We start from the raw sequence: 18939 nt of genomic DNA, 5'->3' as shown, positions 1-18939 counted from the left end.
CTTCATTTTTGTGACTGCAATGGCTTGTAGGTACATCTGGAAATGAATCTTAGCTTTTCCCCAGGCTCCTTTAAGACTGTCTGTGAGCTTGCGCTCTGAGGGGGCTTCTGACCTTTTCCATGATCTGCGCCTTGGGAAAATGCTGTCTTCCCTCCAGTATCCCGTTTGCTTATTTTGTCTTCTAAGTCCAGCATTCCTGATCTCTGCAAAGTTGCCATTCCTGGTAACATGTGTTGTTAACAACAACCAGACTACTAAATTGTTAGCAGAATTTATTTCCCAAAATCAAAGGACTCAAAGTAAGCAGAGCTTCTCAGCATTATGCTACACAGACAGCTAACTGCCGCCTGCTGGCCAGTGACTTAGATAGGCAATTCCCTTTAGTTCCAGATCAGAACTGAGCTGATGCAAGCTGAATCCTGCACCCCATAGCCACATAACACTCATGAGAGTCCCTAGAATAACAACCCAGTGTGCATAGTCCAGCATTCATAAGTAGCCTTTAATAACAAACCAGCAAGTATGAGAAAACCTACAATAACAAATCAGGGTGAGTATACCATAGTTCACAAGCAACCCCACAAAAAGGAAACCGCGTAGGTAGCCCAGTGCTCAGTCACAAGTGAGTATCCTCACAATAACAAACCAGTTTGTGCAGCCCAGCAGTCTTGAGTATCTGTGTGGTAATAAACAAGCTTGCAAAGATCCGTGGCCATGAACAACCTTACAGTAACAAATCGGTGCACGCATGGAAAGAAGGGTAAATGTTTTGGTAAGAAGAAAGGTAGTGGTTTTACATCTCAAGCTTTGAAGGAGCAAAAGTAACAGTGAGGCGGAAAATGTTTTTTAAAGACTTGCTGATAACTTGCTTGTGTCTCATTTTAAGACATGGTATCAAGGTGATATTTTTTCCCTTCCTCAGGTTTTGATAACATTCATTTCTGGGAAGCCAGGCTTTAAACCATTAAAGGTTGTAGGGCTGAGGTGCCTGGCCATAAATTGATCCAGTAATTTATTGGACTTGTAGCTTCTCAAGTACACAAATAGAGCCATGCTTATTCCTCCTGTGTATTCTGTACGAGACAGGAATGCAAATGTCGCCATACCTATATCAATGGCACATTCAACCTAGTATTCTGCCTCCGACACCTCTGAATCTCCTGACCACTACACATAATTCAGCAGGCCAGTGGTACAATATTATACAACAGAAGAATAAATTATTTTTTGATCCTAGTAGGTGACCAGCATAAATCCTAATGGCACAGGTAGTTTAGTATACAATTTAATATTTTTAAATGATAAATGATTATTTGATTCTCAAGTGAAATTTTTTCCTCGTATTAAAAAAATCCCATAAGGGTGAAAATTCACAAGAACTCCAGACCCCAACACACTTCAACTTCAGGAATGTTTGGATCGGAATCTGGACTGTATCTCTCACACCCAACAAATACAATGCTGAATCTAATTATTACACTTGGCAGTTCAATACAACTCTCAATGAAATCATTTGGTGACTTCTATGATAGCTGTAGCAGGCCCTAAGTCAGGGCTTCCAGTTGTGAACTTGGGAGCTCCAACTGATCCTTTGGCAACTAAATTAGATCACTGAGCAGATGAAGATGAAGAACCAGATGAAGAACCAGATTCAATTTCAGTGGATAATTCTGTAGTAGATTGCAAGAAAATGGTACAAAATGGGTTTTGATTTTGTGTCTTTATTTTCCAGACACTTGAAAATAGGAGAGAGAGAATTAGTCTGTCCATGGTGGACAAACTGTGTTTGGAATGAAAAATCTTAAAATAGATCTATTGTTTTGGGGGATTATTTCTCTTCCTGCCATTACTTGTTAGTAGGAGGTCGGAATGGGTTGCTTGTCTTTTGGCATGTCTTCCTTTGTCAGGCGAAGTCTAAGAAGTCTTGTTCTACTTAGTATCAGAGGCGCCGACTTGTGTATATCTTTTTTGAGATGAGGAGACCATATCTGTATGCAGTATTCGAGATGTGGGCGTACCATCGATTTATATAAGGGCAATAGTATATTCTCAGTCTTATTCTCTATCCCCTTTTTAATGATCCCTAACATCCTGTTTGCTTTTTTGACCGCCTCTGCACACTGCGCGGACATCTTCAGAGAACTATCCACGATGACTCTTTCCTCACGCCTTTGGGTTTTTCTAGTGTCAACATTAGTGATTATGTTTTGCTCACCTCAAGGTGGCATATCGCATAGTTGCCTAATTCCAGAATGATGGTTTCTCTGCCTGAGCTTTTTGGTTTTCCATTGAAGTATTTGGCTCTGCTGCACAGCTGTACCACATTCTGATGCAGGCTGAAGATTGTCATTCTGATTTTGGGTGAAGCAATTGAAAATAAGATAATATTTAATGTAGAAAGCAAGGAAGTTAAACATGAGTTATGACACTGTATAGACTATCTCCGGATGTTTACCACAACAACTGTTGCCAAGCAGATAAACCATGGTTGGAAGTTCCATTAGCAGCATTTTTTTCTGCAGCAGCTGCTGAGGAATGAAATAAATGGCTTGTTCTGACTTGTACTTTCACAGTGAGTCTAGCCTGCTTGGTTTAACAATATTCAGTTTATTCCTATTTTTAATAAAACTAATTTAATAGTCATGAAAGTTGCCAAACTAAGAGGCTGAAGCTTTCTATCTACCTGCAGAACAGATGCAGAAACGATGGGTTTGGAAGCTGGTAGGCAGATTCCCCAGCGAGGGCAGATCAGATAGTCACATGCTCAAGTCTCATTCCACATTCCCTTCCTCGAGGTGGGCTTATTAAAAAACAGAATAGACAAAAGGCTCAAAATAATGCAAAACAATGAGAAATACTTTTTTGCTTTCTTCCTTCCCCTACAACATAGACCTTCCTCTCTAACACCCCATCTAGGTCCATCCCTTCCCCATCTAGCTCCTGCCTTCCCCTGCTACTATTTGAAAGACAGCTCTATTTATAGCAGGTGCTGCTTGCAACATTCAGTCACATGACCAATATCACATGCTCCCTGAATTCAGTCCCCTCAGTTTTAAAGGGCCAGGTCAGGGTACAGAGATAAGAACATGAGAATGGCCATACTGGGTCACACCAGTGGTCCATCTAGCCCAGTATCCTGTCTTCTGACAGTGGCTAGTGCCAGATCCGTCAGAGGGAATGAACAGAACAGGGAAATTATCGAATGATCCATCCGCTGTCATTCAGTCCCAGCTTTTGGCATTTGCAGGTTTAGGACACCTGGAGCGTAGGGTAGAGTCCCTGACCATCTTGGTTAATAGCCACTGATGGATCTATCTTCCATGAACGTATCTAATTCTTTTTTGAAGCCAGTTATAGTTTTGGCCTTAACAACATCCCCTGGCAATGAGTTCCACAGGCTGACTGTACATTATATGAAGAAGTACTTCTTTATGTTTGTTTTAAGCCTGCTGCCTTTAATTACATTGGGTGACCACTGATTCTTATGTTATGTGAAGGGGTAAATAACACTTCCCTATTCACTTGCTCTACAACATTCATGATTTTATAGACCTCTATCATATTCCCCTTAGTCGTCTCTTTTCTAAGATGAACTTTGCCAGTCTTTTTAATCTCTCCTCATATGGAAGCTCTTGCATACTCCAGTCATTTTTGTTGCCCTTCTCTGTACCTTTTCCAATTCTAATATATTGTTTTTGAGATGTGACTACCAGAACTTCATGCAATATTCAAGGTGTGGGCGTATACCATGGATTTATATAGTGGCATTATTATATTTTCTTTTCTTACTATCTATCACTTTCCCAATGGCTCCTAACATTCTGTTAGCTTTTTTGACTGCCGGTGCACACTGAGCAGATGTTTTCAGAAAACTACCCACTATGACTCCAAGATCTGCTTCTTGACCCCATCATTTTATAAGTATAGTTGGGATTATTTTTTCTAATGTGAATTACTTTGCACTTGTCAACAGTGAATTTCATCTGCCCTTTTATTCCCTAGTGTCCTTGTTTTGTGAGAACACTTTGTAACTCTTTGCAGTCAGTTTTGGACTTCACTATCTTGAATGATTTAGTATAATCTGCAAACTTTGCCATCTCACTTACCCCTTTTCCAGATCACTTATGAATATGTTGAACCACATAGGTTCTGGTACAGATCTTTGGGGACCCCGCTATTTTCCTCTTTCTAGTGTGAAAATTCCTACCCTTTGTTTCCTATCTTTGAACCAGTTTCTGATCCATGAGAGAACCTTCCCTCTTATTCAATGACTGCCTACTTTCTTAAGAGCCTTTGGTTTGGTACCCTATCAAAGGCTTTCTGAAAGTCCAGGTAGATTATATCAACTGGATCACGCTTGTCCACGTGGTTGTTGACTCCTTCAAAGAATTCTAATAGATTGGTGAGGCATAATTTCCCTTTGCAAAAGCCATGTTCACTTTTCCCCAACATACCATGTTTGTCTACGTCGCTGATAATTCTGTCCTTTACTATAATTTCAACTAATCTGCCTGGTACTGAAGGTTTACTGGTCTGGAAGTGCCAGGATCGCTCTGGAGTCTTTTAAAAAAATTAACATTACATTAGCTGTCCTTCAGTCATCTGGTACAGAGGGTGATTTAAGTGATAGGTTACATACCACAGTTAGTAGTTCTGCAATTTCATATATGAGTTCCTTCAGAACTCTTGGCTAAATATCATCTGGTCCTGGTGAGTTATTTACTGTTTAATCTATCGATTTATTCCAAAACCTCCTGTATTGACACCTCAATCTGGGACAATTCCTCAGATCTGTCACCTAAGAAGAATGGCTCAGGTGTGGGAATCTCCCTCACATCCTTAAATGCAAGAATTCATTTAGTTTCTTTGCAATGGCTTTGTCTTCCTTGAGTGCTCCTTTAGCACCTTGATTGTCCAGTACTGTGGCCCCACTGATGGTTTGGCAAGCTTTGGATAAAAAATTTGCTGTTAGTTTTTGCTTCTTGTACTACTTGCTCTTCATATTCTCTTTTGGTCTGCCTAATTATACTTTTACAAGTGAGTTGGCCAGAGTTTATGCTCCTTTCTATTTTCCTCACTAGGATTTGACCTGCAATTTTTAAAGGAGGCCTTTTTTGTCTCTAACTGCCTCTTTTACACTTCTGTTTAGCCATGCGTGCATTTTTTGGTCCTTTTACTGATTTTTTTTTTATTTGGTGTATGCATATAGTTCGAGGCTCTATTATGGGGTTTTAAAATAGTTTCCATGCAGCTTACAAGCATTTCACTCTTGTGACTGTTCCTTTTAATTTCCATTTAACTAGCTTCCTCATTTTTGTGTAGTTCTTCTTTTTGAAGTTAAATGGTATTGTGTTGGGTTTCTTTGGTATTCCCCTCCCCTGCTACAAGGACATTAAATTTAATTATATTATGGTCACTGTTATCGAGCGGTTCAGCTATATTCACCTCTTGGACCAGACCCTGTGCTCCACTTACAGTCCCATGCATGCATGTGCTCCAGGATCAGTGCCCTGGTACAGGCAGGGCTGCATGGGAAATGGTTTTCCTATCCCTTGAGAATTTTTGAGATATTGAAACATTTTCCCATTGCAAATGGGACAAAAAGTTGAAATCTAAAAAATTTTCACAAAACAATTATCTGATAATCATTTCAGCTCAGGTCAATTAAAATGTTTCATTTTGATTTTGACCTTTATTTTTAAACCTTTTGTTAGTATACATTAACAAAAATTTCTAATCAAAAAGTAGTTTCGAACTGAAAAACTCAACTGTTTACTTCTGAAATGTCAGAACAGGATGTTTTTTCAATTTTGGAACTTTTTTTCCAAAATGTTTTGAATCAGAAGATTCATCAAAACCAACCCTTTCCCACAATTTCAGTTTTAACAAATCAGCTGAAAATGTTTCATCGGAAAACCCGTGTCAGGGTTCCTTCCCCACTACAGATGTGGGGATCCACATGAAAGCCCCCTAAGCTTATATCTACCAGCTTAGGTTAAAACCTGGTACGCAGCCACCACCAAGTGATTTAACAAGAAACAGGGAAAGGACCACTTGGAATTCCTCTTCCCCCAAAATATCCCCCCAAGCCCTTACACCCCCTTTCCTGGGGAGGCTTGAGAATAATATCCTCACCAATTGGTTACAAAGTGATCAAAGACCCAAACCCCTGGGTCTTTGGACAATGGAAAAATCAGTCTGGATTTTAAAAGAAGGATTTTATTAAAAAGAAAAGGTAAAAATCATCTCTGTAAAATCAGGATGGAAAATAAATTTACAGGGTAACCAGATTCAAAGAGCCCAAAGGAACCCCCCTCTAGCCTTAGTTTCAAAGTTACAGCAAAACAGGGATACCTACCTCTAGCAAAGGAAACATTCACAAGTTGAGAAAAACAAAGATGAACTAGTATGCCTTGCCTGGCTATTACTTACAAGTTTGAAATATGAGAGACTTGTTCAGAAAGATTTAGAGAGCATGGATTGATGTCCGGTCCCTCTTAGTCCCAAGAGCGAACACCCACCAAAACAAAGAGCACAAACAAAAGCCTTTCCCCCCTCCCCCCAAGATTTGAAAGTAACTTGTCCCCTTATTGGTCCTTTGGGTCAGGTGTCAGCCAGGTTACCTGAGCTTCTTAACCCTTTACAGGTAAAAGGATTTTGGTGTCTCTGGCCAGGAGGGATTTTATAGTATTGTACACAGGAGGGTTGTTACCCTTCCCTTTATAGTTATGACAACCCCTGACTAGGTCTAGTACAGACTTCCTTAATCTCATCACGCTAGTGGACCCAACTCTGTCCTGGAGAGACCATCTTCAGGGTAGGAAGGTAGATCATTTTATAGGCTTATTAAGCCTGGACCCTTTTGGTGAGAGTGTTATGGTGTTTTTTTCTAGTAGGCACGAAGCTGAAACCTACCAACTCATTACACTGAATCACTGTGTAATATGTTGGATTGTCTAACTGATGTTGCCTATCTGTGTCTGGACCTGTGGAGAGAATAAGGGACCTACATTTATTTTCTGCTAAAGGAGCTCTCCTTAAGTCTAAGCAGTAGAATTCAGTGATTTTGGAACTAAAGGGACAGAGTTCTAGAGTTGGCTCCCCAGGTTTATACGTATGATTTACGTAGTAGCTATGCAAGTTGTCATCAACATGCCTAACAACACTCAGTCCTTAATACTGACTTGGTTTGGATTTGAACCAATCATTCAGAACAAAAATATTAAACTTTTATAACCTCTCAGCTATCTATGTAAGCTACTCTGTTATGTGTCTATCTGAGAGTGGAAAATTCACAGACTTATTTTTTATTGTTATTTTTAAAGCTTAGGAGTTTTTCATTTTCTTTTGAATGTGGGTTGCATGCTTTTCAAAGATTTCCATGCGTCATCTGATTTTGGCTGTACATCTAGCAAGGAACAACGTACTGAAACCCAGTAAATCTGGTACCTCTTAGAAGTCCAACAAATGGAGAGCATCTCATAAGTAAAAAATATGGCTGAATTGGCACCTACTGTACAAAATCTTTGCAAGGAGCTCTTGGACTGCTTAACAGTACTTTAGTAGGGCCACTCCCTAAGGAAAAGCCCACTCTGCTGGGCTCCCTTTAGAGCTTGAAAATCATATAACTTCAGCTTCTTTGTAAGAGTCTTTTATGTTGCTCTCTGATATCAGACTGGTGTTTCTCTCTGTCTCCCATTCTCTATTGTCTGACCTTCTGTCCAGCTTTTTCCTATTTAATATTTTTCAATAATATTTTTATTTTAGTATTTTGACTTTACCTCGGTATCTCCCACGCTTTTGCTCTACAGACAAGTATGAAGACATGGTCCCTGCCCTAATGAGTTGCAGTTTAAGTGTAATCTTGCAGTCTTCTTGGGTTAGTAAACTATATCACTGCTGGTGATGTTAAAAGATGGTCTTTCTGATCACACAAAGAAGGACAGAACTTCTTGTTTCTTGGCGCACATATTTCACCACTTTAAAGTGCTGATTTAGCAAAGCACGTATGCACCTACTTAACTTTAAACAGACAAGTAATCCTTTCTCATCCATCTTCAACAATGCATGTTAGTGTGTGCTTCAAATTTATTACGATTTATGCAAGTGGTTTAAACATGTGCTTTAAGTGCTTTGGTGAATCAGGGCCTAACTCAGCCCCATGGTCTTAGGTAAATTTGACACTCTTGTACTATTTTGGGGATACCAGTACTGTACTATGCTAGTCATTAACTGAGTCACAAATATTTGTGAAAGGTGTATTTCATCATAATAACAACACTGCACTGATATAGTCCCTTTATTAACATTAAGCCTTACAACAACCCTTTCAATTATGTTCATATTATTATCCCCGATTTTTGGATGGGAAAACTGGGAGAGAAGTTAAATGACTTATCAAACACACAGTAAGTTAATGGTAGAGGTATAGGAATAGAACACAGAACTCCTACCTCCAAGTCCTCTTCACTGTCCTTTAGGTACATTTTGTTTTTTTGGCAATAATATGTAAATATTATTATTACTTTTTATGGGGTTTTTAAGTGAGTGAAATGCTGGTGAAATTTGACCGATGTATGGTCCTGGAGTTGAAGATCTCTGTTTCTCTTCAAATATCACAGTGATGGGAGCAATATAAAGATCTAAACAGAATAGAATAGCTACAGACTAGGTGTAGCATAGATAACAACAGTGAAACTTCCCACATATTACCCTACTAATGTGCCTGTGTTGTCTTCTGGAAGGCATCTCTTGGAGTCAGTTGGTGTTTCAATTTCGTATCAGCCTTGTAGTGAATAATTAAAAGGGTGTCACTTGTGTTGAGCTGAATTCTTACATGGACACCAGTCCACCAGGAGCTAGATGTAGAATGCCAACTCACTTCATATGGGCCTCTCCGAGTCCTACAATGGACTGCTCCAGTGACCTAGAGATGAAAGCCTTTTTAGGCCTACCCAAGGCACCTTTAATTAGTTGAACTGAAGTCAGGTACTGAATCTATGAAGGGTTTCACTGTAAAAAACATTCTTTGAATTTGTTCCCCTTTTAATTCTGCTCTGCCACATTGTAGATGGGCAACTGGGATACTGGGAAACACAGGGTTTTTTTCTATTGTTGTCCTGAATGACATTTTAATTACTGAACATAGACATGAATGCCAAACTGTTCGTGCAAACAAAGCAGATTATATTTGGTACATTTTTAGTGGCTGCTTCTTTGATGTGTCCTTGTTAAATTATTGTGGGTTCTGCAGAATTTGACTTTTTAATTTTGATCAGAATTTATTCATCCTAGTAAATTATTTCATTCATCCCACTATAGAGTGTAGTGTTCCCACTTTCTTTGGCCACAAAGCCTCGAAGGGTGTCAACGTTGGTGTGGTTTAAAAAAGTGGACTCTTGTCTACTACTAACTGTACTTAGACTAATGACTCATTTTGCATAACCTGACCGTTATCAGATATTTTTCAGGCACTAATGAACTGGGCTTTATTCCAACCTCTGACATAGAGGTGGAAGCCTCTGTATTCGATTACAGAGTCTATTACAGTTGGCTGAGCCATACATTCCTCTAGAGCATATGTTTCGATAATATAATGTAAAGAAATTCTGGGTTACTCAGGAAACAATAAGGTAAAAGGTAGCTGAAATGTCATGATGTGGCCTTGCCTTAACTCCACATCTGCATCCTAGGGTATTAATAATCATCGAATGATGGAGTTGTTCATTCAAATTCTGCTGGAAGACAAAACTAGCTGACTTTAGAATATCTTAGTGTTTGTGTTCTAATAATTCTTTGATTTTTTTCTTAAACATCTAATGCATCCAAATAACATGAGATCCTGACTTCCAATGGCATTTCCACCAGGTAGGTGTGAAATAACTATTTTAATTTGGTTCCATAAATGGTTCCCTGGAGTATTCTGACATTTTATATATCCTTGAAAAATATAAACACAAATTAGAGATGGGCTTGAACTGGGAGCTCAGCTCCGAATCCCGAAAACTCAGGGGAATTTTGAATCTTGTATGGCCCCATTTCTATAACTGGCTGGAGAGAAACCCTGGTTACAAAAAAATTGACCTTTGAGGAAGTCTGAACATGGATCCAAAACCCCACTTTGCATTTTAAGTCCTCCACTAGTGCATGTGCAAATAAATACAAATACATCTCTACCCCGATATAACGCGACCCAATATAACACGAATTCGGATATAACGCGGTAAAGCAGCGCTCTGGGTGGGCGGGGCTGCGCACTCCGGTGGATCAAAGCAAGTTCGATATAACGCAGTTTCACCTATAACGCCGTAAGATTTTTTGGCTCCCGAGGACAGCGTTATATCGAGGTAGAGGTGTACTTGAAATACAAATGCAAAGGTTGACCAAGTGCATATTCCTCCTAGAATATGAGAACAAAACAAAATGATGTAGGGTACTACGACAGAAATGAAAACAGTTATTCTTGTAAGAATTTTGTATTTTTTTAACTAAAGAGATGATATTTGAACACGTGCAGAGCTGCATGCAATGAAAGAACACAATTAGCACAAGGCCTGTTTAATAACCAAGGACAACATTTGTAGCAATAAAACCTGAATCCTCTTGAAGTGTGTAGAAAGAAAATCATTTGTGCTATCAAAACCCTTGCTTCATGTCTTCTCACAGTCTTCATTCATCACGTCCTGGTTACCTATCAATCATCTTGAACCACAAACCCAAAAAAGAAAATCCCCAAGAGAACAGCTAGCTGAGCACTTCCTGAATCCCCATGGCAACAAACATCGTGGTTTTACTGACCAGACTTCCTGAAGACCTTGAGTGTCTAAACACCGTTTCACTTCAAGGTTTTCTGTGAAATGAGGCAAAGTTCCTGCAAATGGCTTGCTGCTACTAGTTGCTTCCATGTTCTGCAATTATCAGCACAATGTTTTACAGTATTAAACAATATCCTCGCTGAATATTACACTGATAGGAAATGTATCTTGAATAGTAAAAGCAGAGAAAAAATAAAACTCCGACAGGGTGATTAATAGTCCTTGTGGAAAAGAGACATCAGCTCACTTGCATGAGTAAGTGCTACTCACTGTGAGTAAGAGTTGCGAAAACAGGCTAAAATGTAAGATTGAACTTGGTTTGATGGTTGACAGTGGCTAAAAAGCCTGTGGTGCCAATGACTTGGAGGTATATCAAACCAAGAGAAGGCAGAGCTCCTTAGCCTAGCTCAGCCCATTAGATCACTATGGTGGGCACTGGATAACAGTGTGTGCTTGTGGCTTTGGCTAAAGAGGTTCAGCTCTCACTACAGGCAATTGGTCCAGAAGATGAGCAAGCAAGGCAGCTGCTACGTGAAAGGAACAAGGCTGAATCAGATATAAGTCTCCTTGACAAGGCGTGCTGACATACGGGGTGACAGGAGTGGTTTAGATTGGGATGGGGGGTAAGATTAGGAGAGGAGGGCTGATCAAGGAAGAATTTGAAGCTGCTTTCTCAATGCCTATGGGTGATAAGCAGAAAGGGGAGAGAAACAGAAGACAAAGGCTCCCAGGAAAGGCAGGGAGGAGAGAGAGAGAGAGAGAGAGAGAGAGAGAGAGTGTATGTGTGTGTGTGTGTTAATGTTTTCCATGCTCATTAAATCAGAAACATCCTTGGGGCATTCCGTGTCTTCAAGTTGAGTCACCAAAGTCTCGTGGTCCGGGTAAGATTAATGCTGATGACAATTAAGGCATGTTGTGTAATTTTTGCCTCTTTTAAGAATGATTATTAAACAATATCATCTTTCAGCTATAGCACATCACAAGGGTGTCAGGGAAAGAACATGGCCATGCCAGCTCTGAAGGGCACAGTGGAAGGAAATATTTTGGTATTGATTCTGATCCCAGTGTAAGTGGGTTTAGAATCAGACCCTTTGAGAGTTCAGGCAAGTTGAAAGTGTTAAAAGTAGTTTGTTGCACAGCATGAGTTACATGTTGGTTGGGTGCAAGTGGGCCAGAACTGAGGGCAAAATTCTCTCTTGGTGCAACTCTGGTAAAGTCAATAGAGTTTTACTAACAAAGAATTTGACCCCAAAACTCTGGATCTGAACAGCCCTGAACTTTGGGGAAGGTGGAATCTGGATTTAGATTTGGGTCTGGACTTGGCAGTCCAGGCACTTCTTTAGTTCACAAGTAGACTGGAATCTTTCTCACCATTAAAGAAAGAAAAGGTCACTGTGTTGGTTTAGTTTAGAGCCTACATTTTATTTTCAATAGGGTTTTACGTAGTCTAGTACGAATAGAAGCATTTTTCTGAAATCAATTATTCGCTACATAAAGGGCAGCATTGTCTAGAGATTAGGGTTTAGAATTGTAGAACAGGACCTGCTGAGCTCTATTTCTGATCCAGCCACTGACTTTCTGTGTAGCTTTGGGCAAGCTTTTGTGTCTCCATTTTCCCATTTGTAAAATGGTGATAATAATATCCACTTCACAAAGGTGTTAAGATAAGTTAATGCTTGTACAACACTGCAAATGTAAAGCATTATGTGAGTGCTAAATATTGTTTGTTTCATGCATAGTGTCTCCTGGGGAGAGATGTCTGCAGTGTTAAGTAAAGTTGGTCTTTCCAACTGCTGTAACAGCATATAGAAGAGCTATAGCAAAAGTAATACGGATTCCATTATGGGAAAGTTCTTTAGAATTTAATAGGGATGAAAACAGTCCTGCAAATACACACACGAGTAACTTTAGGCATGTGAATAGTCCCACTGAGTTGAATTGTGTAGTTGTTTGCAGGATCAGGGTCAAAGGGTTTCCAATTGTAATGAAATGAGTAGAGTGTTTAGCAAAATTAGGTTCCAAACATAACTGGGGCTTCTGAGTGCTATTATAATGTAAATAATAATAATCTGGAACAATAAATTAGCCCGAATTTGCTCACATCTGGGCCAAGGTTCACTCCAAAGAGCTGTGACTTTACTCAACATTACAGTGAAGCTAAGTTGAGTTTTAGGTTTGTAGCACAACCCAAAACCAGGCAAGTTTTATGTGATTTCTGATTTTTTAGTGAAAGTTTCCTACAGCCCCAGAAATAAGTCCAAAGTTAATAACTAGTTCCGAAATCGCCAGGTTTGTTACTCTTAATCTCCCTAATAGTTCTCTAGGATATAATAGCCCATTTTATTAATGAATCTTAGACTTAGTGGAATATGTATTATTTACAGATTTTGCTAGCTCATTTGTGCAGGAGACAACTATAATTCAGCAGCTTGTGCTATAACCCCCCGAATGCATTATCAAGTTTTGAATCTGGAACCCTCAGATCCAAAGCTCCATTAGCTGACTGCGTTAGTAGACTGTTGCCCTCTATGTGGGCCAGTCACTAAAGGGAGATGCAACACACACTTTGGCTAGGTCTACACTACCCGCCTGAATCGGCGGGTAGAAATCGACCTCTCGGGAATCGAATTATCACGTCTCGTCGGGACGCGACAATCGATCCCCGAATCGACGCTCTTACTCCACCAGCGGAGGTGGGAGTAAGCGCCGTCGACGGGAAGCCGCGGAGGTCGATTTTGCCACTGTCCTTACAGCGGGGTAAGTCGGCTGCAATACGTCGAATTCAGCTACGCTATTCGCGTAGCTGAATTTGCATATCTTAAATCGACCCCCCCCTGTAGTGAAGATGTAGCCTTAGTCTTACACCTACATCCTAAGAGCTCAAGGGGTAAAGTGGCAAGCAATGCCACTTTCCCTGATCACGCTGAAGGAGGCATTTTTCAATCGAGTGGGGTGCATGGCTATGGCCACATCTCTTGTTTTCTGCTAGCATCAGGAATCAGTGCTGCAGAGCACTTGGGGGGGCTTTATGCCTGTTTCTGCACTCTGTAGGAGTAATGCCTCTGACTACCATTGCTAAGGCAGCCCATCAGCTTCTCCCCTCCCAGCACAATTCAGGTGCCTTGAGCCATATTGGAAAAACGTACTTGCTTCTTCTCCCAGTCTGCATCATATACAAGCTCTTATTCTTGGCATCAAAGGCCCATGCATCATGGCTACCATTAAAGCTGGTTGCAAAAACTTACATGGAATCATCTTCTGTCAGAGAATGCAGTCCGTCAAAGTTGAAACAATGCAAAATCATGTCGCTTTTGCCAATATTTCATTTTTGAGAAAAACAGATAAAAATGTTCTGACAGTGTCAAAATGTCTTGTTTTGATGTTTTCAGAACAAAATTTTTGAATGTTTGTTTTCAAACAACTTTTTGTTTTGAATGTTTACAGCTTTGAATCACATACACCTCTACCTCGATATAACGCTGTCCTCGGGAGCCAAAAATTTTTACCGTGTTATAGGTGAAACCGCGTTCTAACGAGCTTGCTTTGATCCACCGGAGTGCGCAGCCCCACCCCCCGGAGCACTGCTTTACCGCGTTATATCCGAATTCATGTTATATCGGGTCGTGTTATATCGGGGTAGAGGTGTATTATAATATAAAAATTAAAAAGGGAGAATTGAAATGAAATACTGAGATTGAACTGAAATGCATTTTTTCTGGAATTTTCTGTTGTGGGGAATTGGAATGAAGACAGGTGTCAAAATCTCAAAATCCTTCACCAAATGGAATTGCAGGTCTCCACACAGCTCTAGCTGCCATTTTGCTCTGCTCTCATCTCCTTTCAAGCCCTTCTGCTCTAGCCAAGCTGAATAACTTCTCCCACTCTGATCGTTGTGGCTCCTTCTGGATGGGTCCCTAAAGTCAGAGCTGCTTCCTGACTAGTCTGCCATTCCGTCAGTCACCCCCCTCCTGCTTCAGGTCTAACTGAAGAAACCACAATGTCTCGTTGTTAGACATTGTCCTTCCTTTCTCTACCCCCTCCTAGCTCCAGCATTTGGCCCTAAATTTATACATGAGATGAAACATGTAATACCTGGTGCAATGTTTGCCACCATGATTTACTCCCACTGCCTTGGTAGTAAGTGTTTTCAGGATCGAGCCCATAGATTCTAAACTCCTTAGGTCAGGGACATTGTCAGTGTCACGTACATTTATGGTGCAGTTACTCTTGTATAAATAATAAAAATCCTTTTACATACATACAATCTGAGTCTGATTTACTGTTCTATTTGCTTATTTGTTTCCAACTTCCATATGGGAAGAAATATTCCATGTGGTTTACAACAGTGGTGATTATGCAGTACCCTTTGATTACTATCATTTATTTTTGTGTGTGTTTATAGAATAACATTGGCTGTCTAGCTCATGGCAAACGGTGGGAGTTAAAGGAGAATGACTGCCGATATATCCAGAAGAGGTGTCTATACAAATGTTTAGGGATTGCATTCTGGAGCTCATAGGGAAGAGATTATTATGTGGTACCTTTTAGTTTTGTAGGCACCAGAGAGAAACGACATTGCAATGTGTGCAGGAGATTGGATCTGTTTTCTCTTTGATGCATGTTGGAACTCCTACTAATATTAATATGAGTCATGCCCCGCACTTCGCTGGGAAGAATAAACTGCGTTTTTGCATGATCTGGGATTGTCATTTTAGTCTGGGGCTGCAGTCAAGTTTCCTCTTGAGGGAAGGGTGGGGTCGGAGCTGAGTTAATTATTTTTTGCTTTGAAGTATATTGAATCTTTCCCCACCTTCCAGAGCTGTTACTTTTTTTCCACTGTCAAAAAAGCAGTTCATTGTGTATGTTTGCTTTCTTCTTCCCCTCACTCCTTTTGTTGTTTGTCTATGGGTATTCTTCGGATCATACAGTCTTTTCCCCACTTTACCATCCATACCTCGAAGCCTCTAACTTTCCAAGCCAAAGAGGAATGGAGAGGTGTTCTCTGTGGAGCCTCTCTAGTTTTATGCCTTTCACCAGCTGATGCAGTCTCTACAGCACAATTTGAGGCACTTCCCTCCCTTATGAGCTGAATGTGCTACTTTTTCAGTGTTCCCAGGTCCATTGCCAGAGGTATGATCAAGGCTTTTAGAAATGGATGCCTAAAGTTAGAGTCCTAAATTCATATTTATGGACCTAAATAAGTGGCCTGATTTTCAAAAGTCCTACCTCTGAAGTCAGTGGGAAGTCAATAATGGGGAGGCTGAGTGCCCGTAGGAGAGATTTCTGTTTGTTTGAATTTTTTTATTTTTGTTTATTGTGCAGTTAGGCTTTCAGACATTTAGATCAAATTTAGAGGTGAGTCTAAGGGTTTGTCTACATGAGAAAGTTAGCATGCAGCACACTAAGTTGTGAATTTTAAGTGCACTAGCTAATTCACACTAAGTCTCCTTGTGGACACTCTTGCTGTGCATTAAAGGGCTGTCTATACTTGAAGCTAGGGCTGTGATTCCCAGTTCATGTAGATACACTCACTCTAGCTCCAACTGAGAGAGTGCGCTAAAAATAGTAGTGTAGCCACAGTGGCATGGGCAATGGCAAGTGGTGGTGCTGGCTAGCCACCCTGAATAGAAACCTACCTGTACCACCTGGGTATGTATTCAGAACAGCTAGCCTATGCCAACTCTACCCCTGCATGAGCTACTGGAACCACACTACTATTTTTAGCATGTTAGCTTGACGAGCGCTAGTGCGGATATGTGTACGAGTTCTGGGAATCATACCCCAGCTCCAAGTGTAGACATAGCCTAGGAGTGCTTTTGTATATTTTAGCTTAACACATTGACAAAGTTCATTAACTAAACTGCACAGTGGTACTCTTAGTGAGCAGCGAGAGTGTCCACATTGGAAGCTAGTAAGGAGTCGCTAGGCTTACACTGGCTAATGCAGCCTTCTCCTTTCTAGACAAGCCCTAAATGACCCTCACGTCAGACTAGGTTGATATAACTGAAGTGCTGAGAGTCTGGAAGAAGACTTACATTGCACCAGGACTCACTCCTGACTTTGGCCCATTTGAGTTGCCACATAACAGTGGCACCTAGATTTTTAAATAATACATAATTGTTGTTGAAAAATTACTTAGCTCTAGCCAAATATAGTGCTTTTCATGGGCAAAGCGCTTTATGATATTATTAAATTTTTAACATCCAGCATTCTTTACAATGTTAGTTACGTTGTTGTGTTGTATACTGACATTGATATAGTGGTTCACAGTAGAAAAAGGTACTTCACACTGCCCCACAGAGATGTTGACCATATCTCTGAAACGAATGTCCATAATGTGCTTCCAAATGAAAGTGAGTTAGGTGTATTCTAACCATCCCTAGCTGGCTGTATGGTTCCTTAGAGCTCATCTGTGAGGATATATTTAGCAGCTCAGTGCTTTTATAGTTAGAAATACTGTTGCACACTGCTTACTTGCTTTCTACATCAGCTGTGGCATATGATATCAAACTAGTCTAACTAGTCTGCCCTGACCTAGGACATGCCAAAAGGAATCTATTGCTTGTGCTGATGCTGAAATAGTTTCAGATGTTAGTTCTGCTTTGATGTATGTTTTCATGAAAAATTTTAAACCCTGAAACGAACAGAATGAGATCATTTAATACAGGGACTGTATATTTCAGAAATGGTCAGATTATGACCATTTTCACCTTTTCTTGTTTTTTCCCTTTATGAATGAGGTGCTTAGATGTAAGCAGATTTAAAATGGACCTGGATTGTTGGACACTATTTCCTTAGATATAGGAGTATGGCTGCAAAGACTCAAACAGTACACTTTCTATATACTTTATACCAATATCAATGGAGCACCACTTAATTATGACAGCGGTGAATCTGGTGCATGTTGTATAAAAACTAGAGAAATCTGCAAGACTGCAGTTTTGAATGTGGTACATATTTATTAACAGGTTAGTTGCGAACTACAGCAGTTTGGAAATTTTCATTGACGAATATTTACAATGAAGCCAAAATTTTTCCAGACAGATGTGTTTCTAAAATATCTTGGCAATCTGTCCCATTAGATCTTCTGCACCAATTTGTTGTTGATGATCATAGACTATCAGGGTTGGAAGGGACCTCAGGAGGTCATCTAGTCCAACCCCCTGCTCAAAGCAGGACCAATCCCCAGACAGATTTTTACCCCAGTTCCCTAAATGGCCCCCTCAAGGATTGAACTCACAACCCTGGGTTTAACAGGCCAATGCTCAAACCACTGAGCTATCCCTCCCCCCCAAATGATGATTTTTGATGACTGATGATTTTTTTTGCATGTTCCCAAAAGTGCTAGGCACTTCACAGAAACACTATGCTACTGTTCTTGGACATTAATGTGGTGTTTGAGCAAAAAGGATCTGAGTGTAGTTTGGAAAAACAGATTTATTGTGCAAGCCTTCTCCCCTAATGAACTGGCAGATGTTGATGGTTCTCTGTAACTTCATTGTACTTGGAAATTAAATCTTGCTAGGGTTTCAGTGAAACAGCAAGTATTATCACTGTAATAATTTCTTTTTTTTAATCAACAGAATTTAATATAAGTTGCAGATATGCAGGAGTTTTCCATGTTGAGAAAAATCGTCGCTACAGTCTCACACGAGATGAGGCAGTTGAACTCTGCAAAGCTCTCAATAGTACCCTGCCAACAATGGACCAGATGAAGAAAGCTCACAGTTTAGGATTTGAAACTTGCAGGTAAGGAAATTATAAAGAAGATAATATATAGTGAATATGTATAGCTATCTGTCTGTCCATCCATGACGATGTGGTGTGCCAACTGCAATTACTTTTAAATAGCTATTAATTAGATGGTCACATCACCTATGAGTAGAAAAGCATGACTGAATTGTAGTTGTAAATGAAGTAGCATATTCAAGCAGGTGTATTTCTAGTGGGATCCTTCAGGGATTGGCTCTTGGCCCTACACTATTTAAATTTTTATCAATGCCCTGGAAGAAAATATAAAATCATTATTGATAAAATTTGCAGATGACACAACGATTGGGGAAATAGTAAATAATGAAGTGGGCAAGTCATTGATTCAGAATGATATGGATTACTTGGTAAGCTG

General features: G+C 40.1%; 1 protein-coding gene across 1 annotated transcript in view; it reads left to right on the top strand.

Moving 5' to 3' along the window:
* The window catches only part of CD44 (CD44 molecule (IN blood group)), a 152641-nt gene that overhangs the window by 76354 nt on the left and 57348 nt on the right, over positions 1-18939 (top strand). The window contains exon 4 of the mRNA XM_065403321.1: positions 18398-18563. Coding sequence (XP_065259393.1) covers positions 18398-18563 — 166 coding nt within the window. The remainder of the gene's footprint in view (positions 1-18397; positions 18564-18939) is intronic.

Source organism: Emys orbicularis, chromosome 4 (assembly GCF_028017835.1).
Source record: "Emys orbicularis isolate rEmyOrb1 chromosome 4, rEmyOrb1.hap1, whole genome shotgun sequence".
Classification (NCBI taxonomy): domain Eukaryota; kingdom Metazoa; phylum Chordata; order Testudines; family Emydidae; genus Emys; species Emys orbicularis.
This window is presented reverse-complemented; position numbering and strand designations above follow the sequence as displayed.